General features: G+C 37.6%; 2 protein-coding genes and 1 long non-coding RNA gene across 11 annotated transcripts in view; 2 read left to right on the top strand and 1 right to left on the bottom strand.

The window, feature by feature from the left end:
- Gca (grancalcin) overlaps window positions 1-16,166 on the bottom strand; it is a 61,644-nt gene extending 45,478 nt beyond the window's left edge. The window contains exons 1-2 of one of the 6 annotated variants that reach the window (XR_015446689.1): window positions 15,765-16,166; window positions 10,608-10,692 (exon numbers count right to left, since the gene is read on the bottom strand). Coding sequence is in view for 2 of the 6 variants with exons in the window: in XM_087199545.1 (XP_087055671.1) it covers window positions 1,970-1,996 (27 nt within the window). In the remaining 4 variants the exon portion in view is untranslated. Of the gene's footprint in view, window positions 1-549; window positions 1,777-1,969; window positions 2,730-10,607; window positions 10,693-15,764 lie in introns of those variants that run through there. The other 5 variants (XM_087199550.1, XR_015446688.1, XM_087199545.1 and 2 more) reach the window with 5 other exon arrangements.
- Window positions 1,742-12,680, top strand: LOC147829935 (uncharacterized). The gene is made up of 3 exons (XR_015446691.1): window positions 1,742-1,852; window positions 10,092-10,207; window positions 12,167-12,680. It is a non-coding gene; the product is annotated as an uncharacterized LOC147829935 (long non-coding RNA).
- An 80-nt stretch (window positions 16,167-16,246) lies between the features above and the next one.
- Ifih1 (interferon induced with helicase C domain 1) overlaps window positions 16,247-18,031 on the top strand; it is a 54,896-nt gene continuing 53,111 nt past the window's right edge. For 3 of the 4 annotated variants that reach the window (XR_015446677.1, XM_004835854.4, XM_021265571.2), the window contains exon 1: window positions 16,296-17,041. Coding sequence is in view for 3 of the 4 variants with exons in the window: in XM_004835854.4 (XP_004835911.1) it covers window positions 16,586-17,041 (456 nt within the window). In the remaining variant the exon portion in view is untranslated. Of the gene's footprint in view, window positions 17,042-18,031 lie in introns of all 4 variants that reach the window. The other variant, XM_004835855.4, reaches the window with a different exon arrangement.

The following is an 18,031-nucleotide window of genomic DNA, read 5'->3' as shown; positions in this document are numbered from 1 at the left end:
ATTTCAGAAATAAAAAATAAAAGGGGTATATAAGAACAAATATAATTTGAAAAAATATTATATGCTAGAATAATTTGATGCAGTCTAACACTGTGGATAGAGAGTTCCATTGGGCATTAAATGCCCTTAAGAGTATTGATAAAGGGCAAGTTTCAGAGCTAATATCTGAAGATACAGCTGAACCCATGAGTAAAAGGATTTTATGCTGTGAGCTTGTGGCAATTACAAACAGTTGCTCTTTGGTTCCAAGGCAAGATCATGGAAGACAACCAAGCCCTACAGCAGAATCAGTCATTTAAAGGCCTACTGGAGATTCTCCTCACCTTAAGCTTCACACAAGGAAGAAAAACTTAAAGATGCTTTACGAAAACAGGTCAAACTAAATGTAAGTACATTAATGGAACGGTAATGTTGACATAGTGCCAAAAGCCCCACTAAGGACACTCTACTATAGCATCTCCATTTTAGTCTTGAAAGACAAGTACATCTTTTTCTATAACCAAAGTCAGGTAAACAATATTGTATGAAGAATCTGTCTTTAGGGATTACCTCAATCCATCTTCCTTTCTCAATTTGCAGCACTAACTTTCCTAAAGCCAGTAATTTGAGAACCACCTGGTAGTCACATTCTTTATGACTCTTCCCACTGAAAAGCCAAGTCTCCCTTCTTGGGAGGGCCTGTGTTCAGCTTTATCTGGAAGAACATGGTAGAAACAGCAACACGTGGTTTCTAGGCTTCAGTAGTTAAGAGGACTAGCAGCTTGCTTTTGTCATAAAGAATGTGGTCACCATGTTCAGAAGAAGCCAAATAACCACGTGTGCTGAAGAACTGGGATCATGAAGGGCAGGATTTGGTTAGTGGCTTCTCTCTCCATCTGTTTCTGTCTCTACCACACCCCTTTCTCCCCCCCCTTCCCTGTCACAAGATGAGGGAGGGATTTTCCTCCACGCTGCCTTCTGCCATGACATTTTTGCCCTGCCACAACCCTACAGCAGTGAAATCAGCTGACTATGAACTGAAACTGCTGAAAGCCTAAACCAAAATCACTATTTCCTCTTTTAGATCCTTTTTTCCCAGGTATCTGGTCACAAGATGATAAACTAATACAGGGGTAGAAACTGGAGTGTGGAAGATGCCAAAGGGAATTCAGGTCAGTTTTCAAGCAAATCAATTGTAGGAAAGAGTATGTGTCTAAATTGTGAATCTGGAAATTCTTTACCTTAAAAAATAATTCTTACTCCCAGGAAAAGAAGTAATTCCTTCGAAGATCACTATCTTATGCCACTATTAACTTCTATATTAAAATTAACAAAGTGTAAATTCTGTTTTTAAATAAAACAAATAATAACAGCAAACGTGCTGTCTTCTGCCTGCACCCCCATAGCTCATCCCACACTCCCACTTTGTAAACACAAAATGTGCGCACCGCACTTTGAGGATCACTGATGTAAATAAGGCTGGGGTTCCTTTCAGAAAGGAAAGAACTAGTCACGGCTATTACAATTACAACTTCTCTCAAAGGTGATGTAGGAAATACAGTATTTAAGAATGAAAAATCTCCCTTGCCTCCAAAAATAGTCTAGAAAAACTAAGTTTAGGACGCATTCCGACTACCTCAATTTATTAGCAAGCAATTTAAAAACAAGAAGTGGTCAAAAAAATTTAGAAAGAGGCTCTCTGGCAAAACTAAAAGGTTACTGGAAAGAGAAATGGGTGTTTCCTTTCTCCATTCCAGGAAGGAAATGTGTGAAAACAGGTCATCCTCTGGAGGGCCCTCACGGACCGGGCACCTGCGGCTCGGGGTCCCCCCAGGCTCAGCGCGCAGAGTCCGGCGTGGTACGATACCAGCAGGTACCTATCGCGCTCCAAAGCGGCGGGGACGGAGGGCAGATCCAGTACGAGGGCACGGCCCATAGGGTTACCACACCCCGCGAGGGCGGAGGTGACGGCCGAGCGGCTAGGACTCACCCCTCCGCCGTATCCCGGGTAGGCCATGCCGAGCCGGTCGCGACACTGGTGGTCACCTTCTGAGCCCGGGTGGGAGAACCGCGCAGGTGCAGGTGCAGCTGAGGTAGGAGGCCAAGGTACCCGGGCTATTCACGCCATCGAACCTGCCCGTCCCCTGAGGCCAGCCCCGCCCTACCTGCTTCCGATTGGCTGAGCCTCACCCTGCGAAGCCAATACAGCAAGAGCCTGCCCCTACCAGCAGTCTCGCCCCACCCTTCTCGGCTCTGATTGGCTACATCCTGTCTCGAGCAGCCTAGGTCATCCCTGCCTGGCTCTTACTGGCTCTTAACCCAAGAATCCTTTTCCTCTGTAATTCTTGCCCTCTCTAGAAAGCTTCTCCAGGTCATCATGTCCTAAAGTTCTTTAATACTCTAAAACCCCAAATCAAATAGTCAGTGACTTCTTTTAAGTTAGATTCTTTTGACCTGAACTTCAAATACCACACAACTGTGAATATCAGAGGTTGGTTATACTTACTTTTGTGTAGTGCTGATGTCGCAAGAGAACTTTGAAGTCATGACTACCAGGGAATAACTTACGCGTTAAAATTCACTATATTTAATTTAATAAAAGGTTATTTGTAGTCTGGTACATAAACGGTGAAAACAGTTGTCAGAGGTAGCCAATAAAGATACAGGAATTCTACTTAAATTTGATTTTTCAAATGAATGAGTTTTACTGTTTGTCCTAAATAATGTACTTTATTATATCTTAAAAATTATATTTACTAATCATGCTGATAATTCAGGACATCCAAGTATCTGACAACCCTGCCTGTGATTCAACTTTTGGCCAAACTCTGAAGACATGCTTCCTTAATTCTGTATACTGAAAGAACAGGTTTTTTTATCTTTTTAAAAAAAAAACAAAAAACTTTTGAGTCTCATGCTCCACTGACTGAGCTAGCCGGGCATTTTTTTATCTTTTAAATATGCAGTTGTTTTGGTTTATTAAGTATGAAGAGTTGAGAAGTTTGCTTTTCTCTAGAACCCAAATGAATTCTGTAGCTCCAAGTTAAAACAAACAAACAAAAAGCAGGGTAGCTACAGATTCAGCTTAAAAACAAAAAGACTGTGATGGTATTAATTAATATCTGAAGAATAAGAGAAGAGCTTAACCTGTTTTGCAGACTAGCATGGTCAAAGTATGAAGTATTAGAGCGCAGAAGTCAGCCTTGAAAAGCTGAGGAACCTAACTATTGCTTAGCTACACTACAGAGGAAGAAGGCACTGGACCTTGTGAAACAAGTTTACCAGAAAGAGGCAGAGAAGGAAGATTGCTAGTGTACAAGCTACTCTAAAGTGTCAGTTCCTCTAATACTATAGGAAATTTTCTATCCAATTAGGTTAAACTACTGGGATAAATAAAGAAGGATAGCAAAACCTACTTGATAACAAGAAAGAATGTATGACTCTTTAAAGTATCATGTAATAAAGTGTTAGAAAGCAGAATAATTGTTGCAAAGTTAATACAACTGATTGACTACATAGTCCAGGAAATGTTTAAGGAAGGATTGAGTACATTCCTTTACCATGTTAGTCTATATCTAAGGCCAGAATTTTTATGCATCAGAATAGACTTACTGATGGCTGGGGATTTAGCTCAGTGGCCCCATGCCTGCCTCACAAGTACAAGGTCCTGAGTTCAATCCCCAGTACAAAAAAAAAAAAAAGAATACACTTACTGATGGAATGCTTTTGTGTTTGTTGAGAGTCAAATCTCCATGGGCCTCTTGCATTTCTGCAGATCTAATTCCAGAGTTGATATTTTCCACCAGGGCAAAATTTGAGTATGTTTTCTTATAGTTCTTTCAAAATGACGGGACTTTCTAAGCATGGACTTCCTTATCTGATAACAAACCCACTGCACTGTTCAACACCCTCATGGCAGCCCCTCTCTGCCTGCTAGGAATTTGCTCATGTTATCTGTTGGGCTCCAAGTAATATTCTTTTGTCTCTGACCCAGGAATCTCATGCCTTCTGCCTCCCTAGATGAAACTGACAGGACTACTGTATTAGCTCCCAAGTAGGATAAACTATTAGATCCTTTATAGTCCCTGACAATGTACCTCTTTATTAGAGAAAGGCCTATGAAAGAAAGTTTATACTATGGAGATGAATACAGAGAGGATTTTGAATACCACAGTCTACAGTTGTCTGCAGTCTCTCCCTAAACCTAGTATTTCAAGTTATATTTTAATATAAAAACTCATATGAGCTGATAGTCTTTTTTAATAATAGTAATGATAATTCGCTTCCATGATTCAGTTAGTATTATATGAATAATAGTATTTTATGAAAATGTGATGTATAAAAGCAATTCAAATCACTTTTTTCAGAAATGTTTCATTATTCTATAAAATAGCTGTTTCTGGAATGAGTGTTATGCAATAGGTACTGTGCGTTGTGGGGTGTCATTACTCAAAATAACTCTATCTGACATATATTATTATTCCCAAACTGAATTACCTTCTAAAATCCCCCTTTCCAAATATTATCATATTAGGTGTTAGGATTGAAGCATTTTAATTTGTGAAAAGACACAATTCAGTCCAGAGTGCACAAAATCTGAAAGGTAGTGAAGAGAAATTTAGTCATACTGTCTACTGTTGTCACCTTGGGTCCACCCCAGTATTTACTTATTTACATTATGCTAAAATTTATAACCATGGGTTTAATTGATACACATACAATAATTATTATACTATTTCGAGAAGTTATTTTGTTTTCAAAATGTAATAACAAAAGCTAAACTATGTGCTATTATGCATAAGGCATAAACCTGGGAGTGAAAAATGAAGTGATTCTGTAACAATTTCATTATAAGCCCACAGTAGTTTCTTTCAGGCACTACCTAAGGTTCACTATTTACCAGTTAAGACAGAGAAGAAAGAATGAGCCTCACAAAGATGACAAAAACAAACACAATTTACCATTTATCACCTCAACCACCCACCTGACAAACTGACCTTCCTTCAGCTAATCTTTCAACAATTTTCTGTTTCTAGTTCTAGTAATATTAAGTACCCTTTTAGCAGAACCACAAACTTTAAAGCAATTTAATAAATAGTGCATTTATGAAAAATGTCAACAAGACATTTCATCAGGTCTCTGAATATATACATCTTCACATTATCAAGCTCTATTAAGCAATTTGGATGCAATGCAAACTTTTTGAGAAATGGTGATCACAATAAATGTTCATAATTAAGCCCAATCCAGCTGCATTATAATTATAACCTCCACAAAGTAATCTGTTATCCAGGCAAGTTAAATCCAAGTTTCCTGTTTGTGAATATGAGTTAGATTGTACAATATGGGTCAATACACTTGCACACCTGATTGTATGGAAAGATATAAATTAAACCTGTCGATTGAATACATTTGCTGGTGCTGATCCCTTTGGTTGGTAGCTTGCTACATATAATGTGAATTAACATGCAGTACTCCTATTACAGAAAATTAAAAATAGTTTCACCAAAACATGAAAAAAATCCCAATTCTTAGGTACATTATGACTGCCTAAAAGCTGAGATCATTTATTTCCATTCTAATCCTCAGGAGTTTTATGTGTTAGCAAAATAAGACCCCTTCTCATCTTTGTAAAACAATTACTAGAAATAGGGCTTGTGATAAGAATAAAAATTCCCAATCTGTTTATCATATAGCACATGATGCATGTCATAACTATTTTGCACATTACCACATTTGATCTTCATAACACTCTTGTGAAATAAGTAGTACCAATTACATATAACATAGTAATAAGTTGCATTGTTGAGATAGACTCAGATCAAAACAGTTGCAAAATATTTTTAAAGTAAAACATTACCTGATTATTTTTCATCTTAAGAAAATAATAGCCCAGGACATGTGTATAGTTTTGAATGAATAAAGTCCCAGTCTTAGAGCTTTTAAAGTTACTTAAAATCTGAGAATTAGTTGATAAAACATTAAGTTGCTTGAGTTAACCAATATTAAAAGTTGAAATAAAAATAAAAGGAAAAACCTTGGTACTTTCCCTTGTAAAGTTCCTGAAGACAGGAACTGTGATATATACTGACACAGAAGACTCATGATCAGCATAGGTGTGGGGTAACCCTGAATGGGTACAACATATACCACCAAGATCCACAAAACTCAGTTTACCTTGGAGGTTTGCCTTGCTTTTCAGTCTTTAATCATAAGACTCATTTGCTAACACTCTTACCAGAAAAATGTAGATGGCACACTCAAACACACTAATGAAGACATCTTACAAGGTCACTATTTAGAAAGGTATCAACATAGATAAGAGACACAGAAAAGATGTAAAATCCCAGCGCAAGCAACATAGTGTCCGCATTACCACACTTAAGCTGAAGATGCAAGATTGGGATATAGTTATTGAAACCTGGATAGAGCTGCTGTATGAAATTTTATTTGGGTGGGAGGGATGAATAAAGAACCAGATGAAGTATTGCTGAAGGAATAAATACCCAAATTTTCACTCTTCTCCCCTACCTCTGATCTCCTGCCAGTGCTTCTGAAGACTGAATCTAATCAGAACCAAAGGAAAGAAAATTCTTTGATGCAGTTAGTGAAGTTTCAGTCTCCCAGCACATGGAACAATGTAGAGAAAGGTGAGGAGTAGATTTTCAGGGACAACTAGAAAAAACCAACTGTCTGAGTCACTTTCCTCCTCACTGGGATAAGATATCTGACACATACAACTAAAAGAAGGAGATGCTTATTTTGACTCATGTTTCAGTCCATAGTCCACTACCTCAAAGGCAGTACAGAGCATCAGAAGGAAGAAAGTGGCTCATAGCATGACAAACAGGAAGCAGAGAACATCACCCCAGTGACCTCTTCCTTCTTACGTGGCCCCACCTCCTAAAAGGAAATCAGCTCTAATGCCCCCATAACCCAATCACCTTCCAAAGGTTTTGCTTATGGATCACATGAGGCTTGGGGGGTGGAGGAGGGGGTTCTAGATATAAACCATAACACCAGCCACAATGAAGAAAAAGAAGTTCCAAAACTCACATTAACACCCCTGCCCCAATTAGTCTCAACCTTTGTGATTTTTCCTGAGGAAAGGAAAAAATCAGGATGATAAATAAATATAGAATAATTGTATTGAATAGTGCATCTGTTTTTTAAATTAAGTTCAAATATATGACTGAGAAACAAGAATACAGAGGGGAAAGATAGAAAGGGAGGGAAAGGAAGAGGAACACACTTTGTTATTCAGCCGCCATTATTACAGTAAGGACCTGGGCCACATGGTGTAAGAGGAACTATGGCAACCAGCCCAGGAGGAAGGAAGGGGAAGGACGGGAGGAAAAAGGAAAATGTTACCTAGCAACTGAATCTTTTGGCAGGACTTTACCCATAAGTTGTCTAATAAAATCATAGTTAGTGATATCAGAAAATATAATGAAATAAAAAGAAAATACAAAAAAGGGATGAGTGAGAACATAGGGGAGAAACGCTTAAGCATAAGGGTAAGAAAGATCAAATGATTTGTATATTAAACGTCTTATGTAAAACAACTTGCTGTGTGTTATTTTTAGTGAACTTGCACTGAAAGCAAAAGCTAATAGAAAACAAACTGATATTTTTTGGAAAGGCATGTGCCTCATTTGAGGCATGTATCGCATTGATGCAGATAATAACTTAATACCAAGCCCAGAGTTTGGATAATTTCTCTATACTAAAAGTGAATATTTTAAATTTTATTAATACTCATTTTTATTAATTCACATTGACACTGATTTAAATAAATTATATTGACTGCTAATTCTAGAAGGAAATGTGTAATAAATATTTTAGGAATTGACAACTGACTCCAAGTTTATCTGTTGGCTGTGTGATATGGACAAGAATAATGTACCTTCTTTGAATCTGGGCTTCTCCTTTGTAAAATGATGCTATTTCCTATTCAAAAATCAACTAATCTTTTTTATATTGTGACAGAAAACCCAACTCAGTATATGTCAACAAGTGAATTTATTCACTTGTGGCTTCGGATTAGGCTTCTTCTAGCATATTAAAGACCCTCTCTCTCTATTTTGTGCCTCCATCCTCAGGGTAGGAGAGAGGCAGCCTCCCTAACCTGGATCCAGAAACAGCCCAGTGTCACAACTAGCCACAGGGAATTTCCACTTTCATCTCTCCAGAACTAACTGGGCAACACATCCATTCTTCATCTAATCACCATAGCTAGAAGGTGGGGTGTGTTGATCATCTTAAAGAAATCAGGCCCCAACCCTATATCTTTCCCCCTTGTGGTAAATGGGTCCCAAAGACAATCTAGAAGCAGTTTTACCAGAAAACAGAATAAATAACTAGGAGAAAATAACAGGCCCACTCAGAGACTCATAGTTTGTGAAGAGGAAAAGTAGTAACATACAGAAACTTCTGGAAAGAATAGATATAGATATTTATTTTCTTTCAGCTTCTAGCACATAGTAGGTATTCATTATTAATTCATTCACTAAATATTCATTAGCTGCCTTCTGTATGCTGGGCTCTATACTGCCTTGGGGAATGAGTGAGGATTCAGAAAGGATGAAAACATGTTGCTTCGCCTTGTGTAGCTTGCAGCTTACTAGGAACAGCAGATAAATCAAAATACAATAAAGAGAGGAGCAAAATGTAACAAAGCAGGGAAAGTGTTGGATGTGGAGGGAAGCCAGGATGCCATGAGATCACATGAGGAAGGTGCAAGGTGAGCATAATCACGAAAACTTTTTTCTATAAACAGCCTCAATGTGTGCTACCCTGTCTCTCATATATGCAGCTGTTTAGCTTCTCCTCTGAGTCTGTAGCACAGGCACTCCAGGCACTGAGCAATTTAATTTAAAATGACTTTCTTTTCAAAATTGAGCACAGGACAAGCAGCACAGGTAATGAGGTAGAAGATCACTGTCTCTGCTTTTATAAAAGCCAATACTTCAAGCTAAATTATAGCCATAGCTAATCTTTCCACTGGGGAATATAGATTACCTTCCTTTTTTATTTAGTGCCAAAAAATCTATAATTGTGCATAGTTACAAATTTACTTAAATGATACAAGCTGAATGCCTTCGAACGTAGTTAAGATTGGATTGTTAAAACCCCACAAGGTGGCAGCAGAGGAAACTCATCTATGGGTAGCAGTGCAGAGAAGTCTGAAGAAGGAAGTAAGGAGGACTTCTCCACTCACTACCTCCCTGAGAGCGCACGGATACACAGTGCCCAGGATTTGGCCTGGGCTCCCTTGTGTGTATGGACTTCTCAGAAGAAGACACCTTGTACTGCAGATTTCTGGGCACATAATGAGGCTTAGCTGGAGCTGGTTTCCTCTGAGAACTGTGGTCCATATCCAGAATTCCTTCTGTGAGAGTTTCTGGTTTTGTTTTCTCTACAGTCTATTGTGGATGTTCCACAAAATTAAATGTTAATATTATTCTTAATTCCTAATGAATAGAATGAAGCACTTATGAACACAGGAGCAATCTATTCCCTAAATAAAGTATTTCTGAAACACACAGCAGAAATCACTCACAGTTAATGTCTGCAGCCTTACCTACTTTTGTCTATTAAAATCATAAATCCTTCAACTTGACGTATTTCTAAATATAACCATTGGAGCAATACAATAATTTGGACAACTTATACTTTACAAGAGAAAAATCTATCACATAGTATACATTCTTTTTTGAGTTTTTAAATCTGCATCTGAAGGAGAAAAAAATGAATGAAATAAAATCATTTATCCTAAATAAGTCCTAAAAATTTGGAGGAGGTTTACTAAGCACTATGCAAAATGCTTGAGATCTGCTAAATTTAGATACTTGCAACACAAATACTCATATAAACATAACACACATACTATTAATTAGAAATTCCGAGAAGAAAGAATTTAATTAGCTTAGGAATGATCAAGAAATATTTTGATAATTCAATATTATTTTACTTTATAAAATGTGGTATAACTTGTGACCTGAATGAATAGATGTGTCATCTTTTCATTCATTTACCAACTTTACTCACCCTATCTTTCATTTATACAGATAGCAGCATAATATCATTAACATCTCTTTTTCTCCCTTAAGAACATGGGATAGAGGCTCCAGAACCTGCCCAGCTTCCCCAGAGCTTGACTCTATGAGACATTGATGGGATGAAGGCAGCTGCCCGGACTGCACTCATTCTGCCACTTGCTGAGTATGTAAGTATATAAAGGCGGAGTCATGTGAAAAGGTTCTAATGCAATATTTCTCTTATTACAAGAATTCTTTTATACATGTTTTGACCTCCCGGTATGGAGATTTTCAAATGTTTTACCAAAATACATAACTCCAAACCATAAAACCAAAAAAAAAAAAAAAATACCAAAAAACCCCTGCTGCCTTTGAAGTAGGGAGTGGGGCCCAGAGCTTCACCTACTGAGTCTATATCACCAAGGGAACACTGAATCTCTGCAGTGTGAATATTATTTACCTATGCCATTTGAAACTTGCAACAAAAATGGGCACACATTATTTTTATATGGAAGTTGAATTTCCTAGTAATATCCCTAACTTCCCTTTTTATTATTGATAAAAATATAAGTAACTCCAGTTCCTTACTTTAAGGTATAGGCAGTTTTTGAACAATGTAGAACTTGTTCCTCCAGTCTCTCATTTTTCTTTGCTGAACCAATAGGTTGGAGAACTACCAAGGAGAGAGGCAACAGTTAGGCAAACAGTAAGCAAACATTCCTATAAACTAACTCTAAATCAGATTCTCTACACTTGCTACTTTCCTCCAGTTTACAGACAGTAATGGCTTTTTCTGTTACAATAACATGATTCATTTTTTCCCAAATACTAGCTACTGCCTTTGCTCTGAAGTGTCCAAGGTGCTACTGCTATGAAGTTATATAGTTTTTAAATACATAAATTCTATTTGTTCTAACCAAATACATTACACTGCCCAGATCAATGTATTTGAGGATGAAAGTTCCAAACTACAGCATGTTCCTTAACAAATTGCTAAAAATAGTTGTCCGTTTAAATCATAGCATTAGCCAAACTGAACTATAAATAATTTAGGAATATGCTTACAAAACACAATCCAATACAGCATAGTACTGACGTGCTGGCAGGTTACTTTCCTCAGTCCAGGAAGGAAGGCTGTACTGTGCCTTGCAGAGAAAGTGTGTTAGGTAAGTTTTGTTCAGGTATAAGTTATTGCACTTTTGGTCATGAGTAATTCATTGTTAGTAAATCAAATATATATGTATTTAAACAGAAATACACACAAAAAAAGGCTGTGTATTGATCAGTTGATGAAAATGTGACCAGATACTAAAAGAAATGTAATCCTGTATTTCCCCTAGGAATAATTGCTCAGTCACCACAATGCAGTGCTCCTGAGAACTGCACAGAAAATAACGACCAAAAAAAGAAAAAAAAATGGCTACCTATTATATCCTTGGCTGGCCCCAGGCTACAGGACAGTCTTACCCCTATTTTTCACCTCTGGAAGGAAAATGAAACCAGAAGTGGAATTGAAAGGGAAAATAAATGACCCTAAAGTTCCAATCATGAAGATTTTAATACAAAGGTTAATTTTAAACATCTTTCCACATAACTCTAATCTGCAGAAAAGCTTGAGAACAATTTCTCAGATGGTCACGTGGCTTACTTTGCCACAACAAGAAGGAATTAAATGGATTTCTCTGGTGCTTCCTGTTAGAATATTCTTTAAGGGCAGTGTGTGTATTCAGGGAAACAAAACTGGAAAGCAATTTTCTCCCATTTCTTGTCATCCTTTTATTTTAATACCCAAATAAAATGCCTCAAACCTGTCAGTATTTTACTCTTAAAAATAAGATTTTTTTATCTCTATCATTAAAAATATTTAAACATAGACCCCAATAAATGCATATGTATTTATTTTAAAAATCCTTACAGGTAGAATTATAAGATTACAAAATACAAACAACACTAAAAAGTTAGGAACCAGATGAATGAAATAAGATTTTTAATGCAATTTATGTAATCTATTACATTGGCAATAAAAATATTTTGTGGTTGGCAATGCTTTAACTTTTTAAAATTTTAGTTTAATGTTCTGTGATTTAGAAATTTATAAGTTTGATTCAATGTATCTCAATATCTGATTTCAACAATTCACCCTATAGCCCTCTTACTGCCACTTCAAGACTTTGTCAGCTGTATATGAGCACCTGAGCACAAGTGAAACAAAAACATTCAACAATTTGCATAAAGTAAGTATGAATCAACTAGAATAGCCAACTCTCAAACAGAATGGATACAGTTTGAAACATCTAATTCTAAAGTGTTCACTGGCTGAATGTCAACCAAGATTGTAAGGTAATGACAATAGCAGTCTAATTACATTTGATCACAGCTTGCTCCTAAGTATTCCAAAATAAAGTAAAAGAAGCACAATCTATGCCTTTGAGGCAAAAGTACTGTTTTAACAAAAACATTTGTGAGGAACTGATTCTGAAAGTACTTAAGATTTAGTGGAAGCAGATGGAAAATTATCAAGTGATATGTGATTTGATTGCCAAAACTGTTATGTAGAAAGTCTTTTATAGGTATACATTTAAAGACAGAACTTGAATTGAATTGGTAGAAGTAGTTATGAAATGAGTATCAAGATGTAGTAAAAGCCAGAATTCTTTTCTATTTTAGGCCTACTAATGTTTTTGAAATATAAAATATAATGTTATAAATATAATGTTATTTCAATATAAAGAAATACTTTATAACAAACATTTCTGCCATCCACTTCCTGACAAAAGGGATCTTGGGTAAAGGTCAGTTAAATAATTACTTATTATATACTTTGTACATAATTAAATAATTTCCTTTAGAAATTGTGTATTGTTTGAGGACTGGTACCACCTCTTATTTGCTATGTGTATTTATACATGCACACTGGGAGGTAGCCTTTTATTGGACGGTAAACAATCCAGGCTTAGTGATAAGTACTTTACAGTCCATCCTTATGAAAACCTTATGACACAAAACTGGTATTGATTTCACTTTACAATCAATGTATTTGAGGTGATTTTCCTGACCAAGCAGCGATTAAAAGATAGTGCTGAGATGTGAACCCAGACACTCCAAGCTCAGAGTCTCTGTGCTTACCCACAATTCCATATTACTAGGTTAAGAACATCTAACACTTACATTACAAACTTATTGATATAATTTAGTGAAGAAATGGAATAACAATCTGAAAGGATTTTCTCATTACATTGTCATTCTCTTAAAAAAGACATTATTAGTATATAGCCATTAAATTATAATGGCAACTATGAATTTTCCTATTTCTTAAACATTAAAAATTCAAAGAAGAACCAGGGCAATAATAACAGTCTGTTATCTATGTAGGCTCTTCCTGAATCATCATTCAGAAAACAAACGCTGAAGTGATTTGAGAAGGTTTTACAAAGAACAGACAGGCAAAAAGAAAGCAAACAAACAAATATCACCAGCCTTTCTTACTTCAAAGGAGAAAGAAAAGAGAAACTTAAATTTAGAAAATAATGAGGAAAATGAAAATGAAAATTATTAGAAGAAACTTGACAATGGAAAATACCTATTCAAAGGAAGAACTAACTCACCAAGCAAAAATATAGATAAACAAAGGGACTATTTCTGAGAAATTGTGGCTTGGCTTTTGTTTCCTTATCCTGCTTTCTCCAGAAGAGATCTCTAGTGGTTAACCCTGATTGGCTTGAGAAGCACCTAGAAGATTAGTAAAGCACATTTCTGGGTCTGAGTCATGGCTGGCAGTGTGACTGTGTAACTTCAGTCTGGCTCCTGCCCCTTTCTTCCCTGGCTTTTCCTTGTCTATTGTGTTTCCTGGCTGCCATAACATGAGCAGCTTTATTCCCATTTCTGTCTTCCATGATGTTTGTGCCTTGAAGCCAGCTAATGATGGACTGAAACCTCTGAATCTGTGAGGCAAAAAAATCTCTTCTGTAAATTGCTATATAGATATTATTTTTCCTGGCAACAGAAAGATGACTAATACAAGGTCCTATCAAACTTATTGTAGACTCCTAAGAAAGCTATATTCTGTACTCATCACTGAATCCTCATCAGAGTGACTCTACACTAAAGGATAAATATGAATTGTTATTGATGAATATTGTGTGGTGCTGATGTAATAGGTTAACTGAGGATATCTACATGGAAAACTAACCACCAAAACTGTAATGTGCATTTTTATATAGATCTTCCAATAGTCTTCACAGTATTTATCCCTATTTGTCACATTGGATATATTTTAGTTGCTACTTATTATTTGTCTCCTCACTCTCATTTAGAAATATGGGCTCCATTAAAGCAGGATTTTATTAACTACACCTAGAATAGGGCTGATTATACACTAAGTACTTAGTAAATATTTTTAAGTGATTAAGTGAATGAATGATACAATCTGAATACCAAACATTTAAATATCTCTGACACTTTCTCTCCTAGGAAAGAAATTCTGTATTGTTAAGAAAATCACATTTAATTAGCAATCTCTTTTCATTCCCTAGTATTTGAAACCAAAATACATGGAATAGGTGCCAGGAAACAGAATGTTTGTTGGTTGGTAGATCAGTTTTTGCTTTAACACATCCAGCAAAACCCATAGGCAGCTGGAAGCTGGGGGCAACATTTTTTTTCAATACCCCTAAAAGATATTTCTGTATATTCAGTAAATAACAATAATTTGAATACTTCTATAGAAGCATCAAATTTGATTCACTTCTACTTGGGCAGAAAGTCAACTCCCAAAAAGAAGTAAATGAATAATAGATTTCTATGAAGAAACAGAAAAGCAAGGACTTGTGAGGCCACATTTCTGTTCATTTCACCCACTTGAACTGTGTATTTGATATTGGGACAGCTACTACAGTCAATTGAAAACTCCTTTTCAGAGGAGAAATCATTAAGGGCCTAGTACTCTTTGTAGAATATTTTACTGGTTACCAAAAATATGTCCCTTTTTCCAATCAACTTACAATCTTTGGGGAGGAAAGTATTAGTTATAATATAATAAAGAATAAAACAAGATGCTATAAAGTGCTTACTTGGCTATTTTGCGTAACTCCAGAATATACGTACCTATGAAGACAGTAATTCTCTCATCTTATCAAAAGAGCCACCATGCTTTCCCTGGACTATCAGACTCCATTGAAAATGCTTCACTAACAGATTATTTTCCTAAATATGTATTTTTGATAGCCCGATTGAACTTTCTATCCTCCATATAACCCAGGACCACGAGCTTCTTATTATGCTATGCATATACTACCCACAGTCACCCTGAGCTGCAAAATGCCTCCTTCATGAGTTGCAACTTTAAGGACTCTCATTCATGTGGCTTCTGTACTGAAGCTGCCATTTTTCAGCGCGAATGTCTTTTTTCTCTTGTGACATAGACAAATGTTGATGTTTACTACAAGTCAGTACATTAGTTCCTAATTAAATTCCTAGCTGCTCCAGCCAAAACTTTCTGTATTGAATCCAAGAAAAGAATGGCAGCTAAGTCAAAAATAAGTTGTTAGGGATTTTTGTTGTTTTGTTTTATTAAAAGAAAGTTTTCTATAAAGAATATGGGGAACTACATGCTGGGACATAGGAAACCTTGTCTTGGCTTTCTTTTAAACTGAGTTGGTGGTCAAAGTCCCTCTCCATGCCACCAGGCCCTGGTCAAAGCTGTATAAATGTTAGTAGGCAGCAACAAAATTACTTATTGTTACTCACTTTTTCATATTCACTTCCAAGTTCCTGGAGGAACACATTATTCTTGGGAACTCAGGTTTATTTCAGGAAGGATGCAGAGATGATTTCCTCCTTGGGTCCTGGGGTCTTCTTAGCTTCATCTCTTAACCTCTCCCTTAGCAGCAGCGCCCCCCCCCCCCCCCCCCCGCTGGGCCAGAGCTGCTTATATTCACCAGCAAAAGGTTAACTACCTCCCATTCACATCAGAGTCTGGGGCAGTTCCTCTACATTTTTCAGGCGGGAAATCCCAAATCACACACTTGTGTGCCCTGTGCGTTTTAGCTGACAAGAGGTCTTTTTGTTGAAGCTGAGCCCAGCTGAAGAGACAACACCCCAGAAAGAGGATCATTTCCAAAGCATCGTTGTCTTAGTCGGTGCCGGAAGAATCTGCTTTCCTTTTCTATTTCCCACAGTGCCCTGAGCCAAAGACCAAAAGGTGGCTCCTCCCCGTCGAAATACACTCCTCCCTGGAAGATTGCGAGAGCAAAGTCCTGACAAGAGAATCGAAACAAAAAGTGAAGTGAGACAAACTTTAAGGGCGGCCCTGCCAGAAACAGGATTCCAAAGTTCCTGCCGAGAGCACAGCGCGGTCGCAGTCCCGGAGTCGCCCTCGCCCGCCCGCGCCCTGACACCCGCTCACCTGGCACCTGCGCACCTGCCCAGATGAGACCGTGTTCAGGACGACCTGGGTGCCCCGCGGGACACCTGTACTGAGACACAGCGCTGCAGACCTGCGACTCCGCGGCCCCAACTGTGTCACCTGTGGAGCATCCAGCTGGGTCTTCCTTCTGTGGGAACCGAGGATGTCGGACGGGCCCTCCGCAGACAAGTGCTTCCTCTATCTCCTCTCGTGCTTCAGGACGCGAGTGAAAATGTACATCCAGGTAGAGCCCGTGCTGGACTACCTGACCTTTCTGCCTACAGACGTAAAGGAGCAGATTGTGAGGACGGCCTACACCTCTGGGAACATGAAGGCAGTCGAACTGCTTCTGAGCACCTTGGAGCGGGAGCAGGGCTGGGGCCCTGGCTGGACTCGGGAGTTCGTGGACGCCCTCCAGAGAGCAGGCAGCCCCCTGGCTGCCCGCTACGTGAACCCCGACCTCACCGACTTGCCCTCCCCATCCTTTGAGGCCACTCAAGATGAATGTCTCCAGCTGCTGACCCTTCTTCAGCCCACTCTGGTGGACAGGCTTCTGGTTAGGGATGTCCTGGATAAATGCCTGGAGGAGGAGCTGTTGACCATTGAAGACCGAAGTCGGGTAGGTGTCATTTCAGGTGCCGAAGCTGGGCTTTTAGACGGGTTTTGCAAAGCAGGGCCGCCTGTACATTTGTCCCTTTCCAAATGGTCTTTGACTTCTTTGGATGAATCTGGTTTCCTCCTTTAAAAAGAGAATATGTAGGCACTTAAAACATAAATTTGAAAATTCAATCACAAAAGAACTAATTTTCTAATCCTTTCGTCGAAATAATGAAACATTCGAATAGGAATGTGCTGTATACTAATAGAAAATGCTATCAACCACTACATGTAATTAGTATAATTTTTGAGTTGCATTATCGCAATTCATGTTCAAAATAACCCACAGAGAGCCCTAATATTATTAACTCTATCTTACAGATGAGAAAACCAAGGTAAGTTAAATAATTTTTTCAAAGTCTCCCTGGAGCGAAGTCCTGATGGTATTCAATTTTATGTTTTCATTAATGTCATTCCATAGAACAGGAGTCAGCAACTCATTTTTGCAGGCCCACAGCTAAGAATGGTCTAGAGTTTTTTAATTGTCAATTTTTCAGTGTCTATAAAGTTTTACTGGAACACAGTCATGCTCATTTGTTTATATACTTTTTGTGGCTGATTTTTTCCAATTAAACAGATCATATAAATTCTAAAATATTTATTATCTAGCCTTTCAGAGTGTAAATTTTCCAGCCTCTGCCCTGTACTATACATTATGCCATTTAGTTTTGATCTAAATAAATTATATATAACATATCACATATGCACACACACTCTTTGTCTTTAATCAGCATTCCTATATTGGCTAGAATCAAAATTTAGACAATTCATTTAAAAATATGTTGCTATTTGCAGTTTTTCGTATTTGTGAAGGAATAGCACATTTTTTTAAAGCAGCATTTTGGCAGGGTGACTTTTCCAGTTGTCTTTATACTTAATATAATGCTCATTATTTTTCAACAAGTGAAGATGTATCATGAAATATATAAATGCTGACCTATTTGAACCTGAT

The sequence above is a fragment of the Heterocephalus glaber genome, unplaced genomic scaffold (assembly GCF_053883595.1).
Source record: "Heterocephalus glaber isolate CG9 unplaced genomic scaffold, H.glaber_assembly_v1.0 deba00000347, whole genome shotgun sequence".
Taxonomy (NCBI): Eukaryota; Metazoa; Chordata; class Mammalia; order Rodentia; family Bathyergidae; genus Heterocephalus; species Heterocephalus glaber.
The sequence above is the reverse complement of the archived record's forward strand: the minus strand, read 5'-3'. Positions and strand labels throughout refer to the sequence as shown.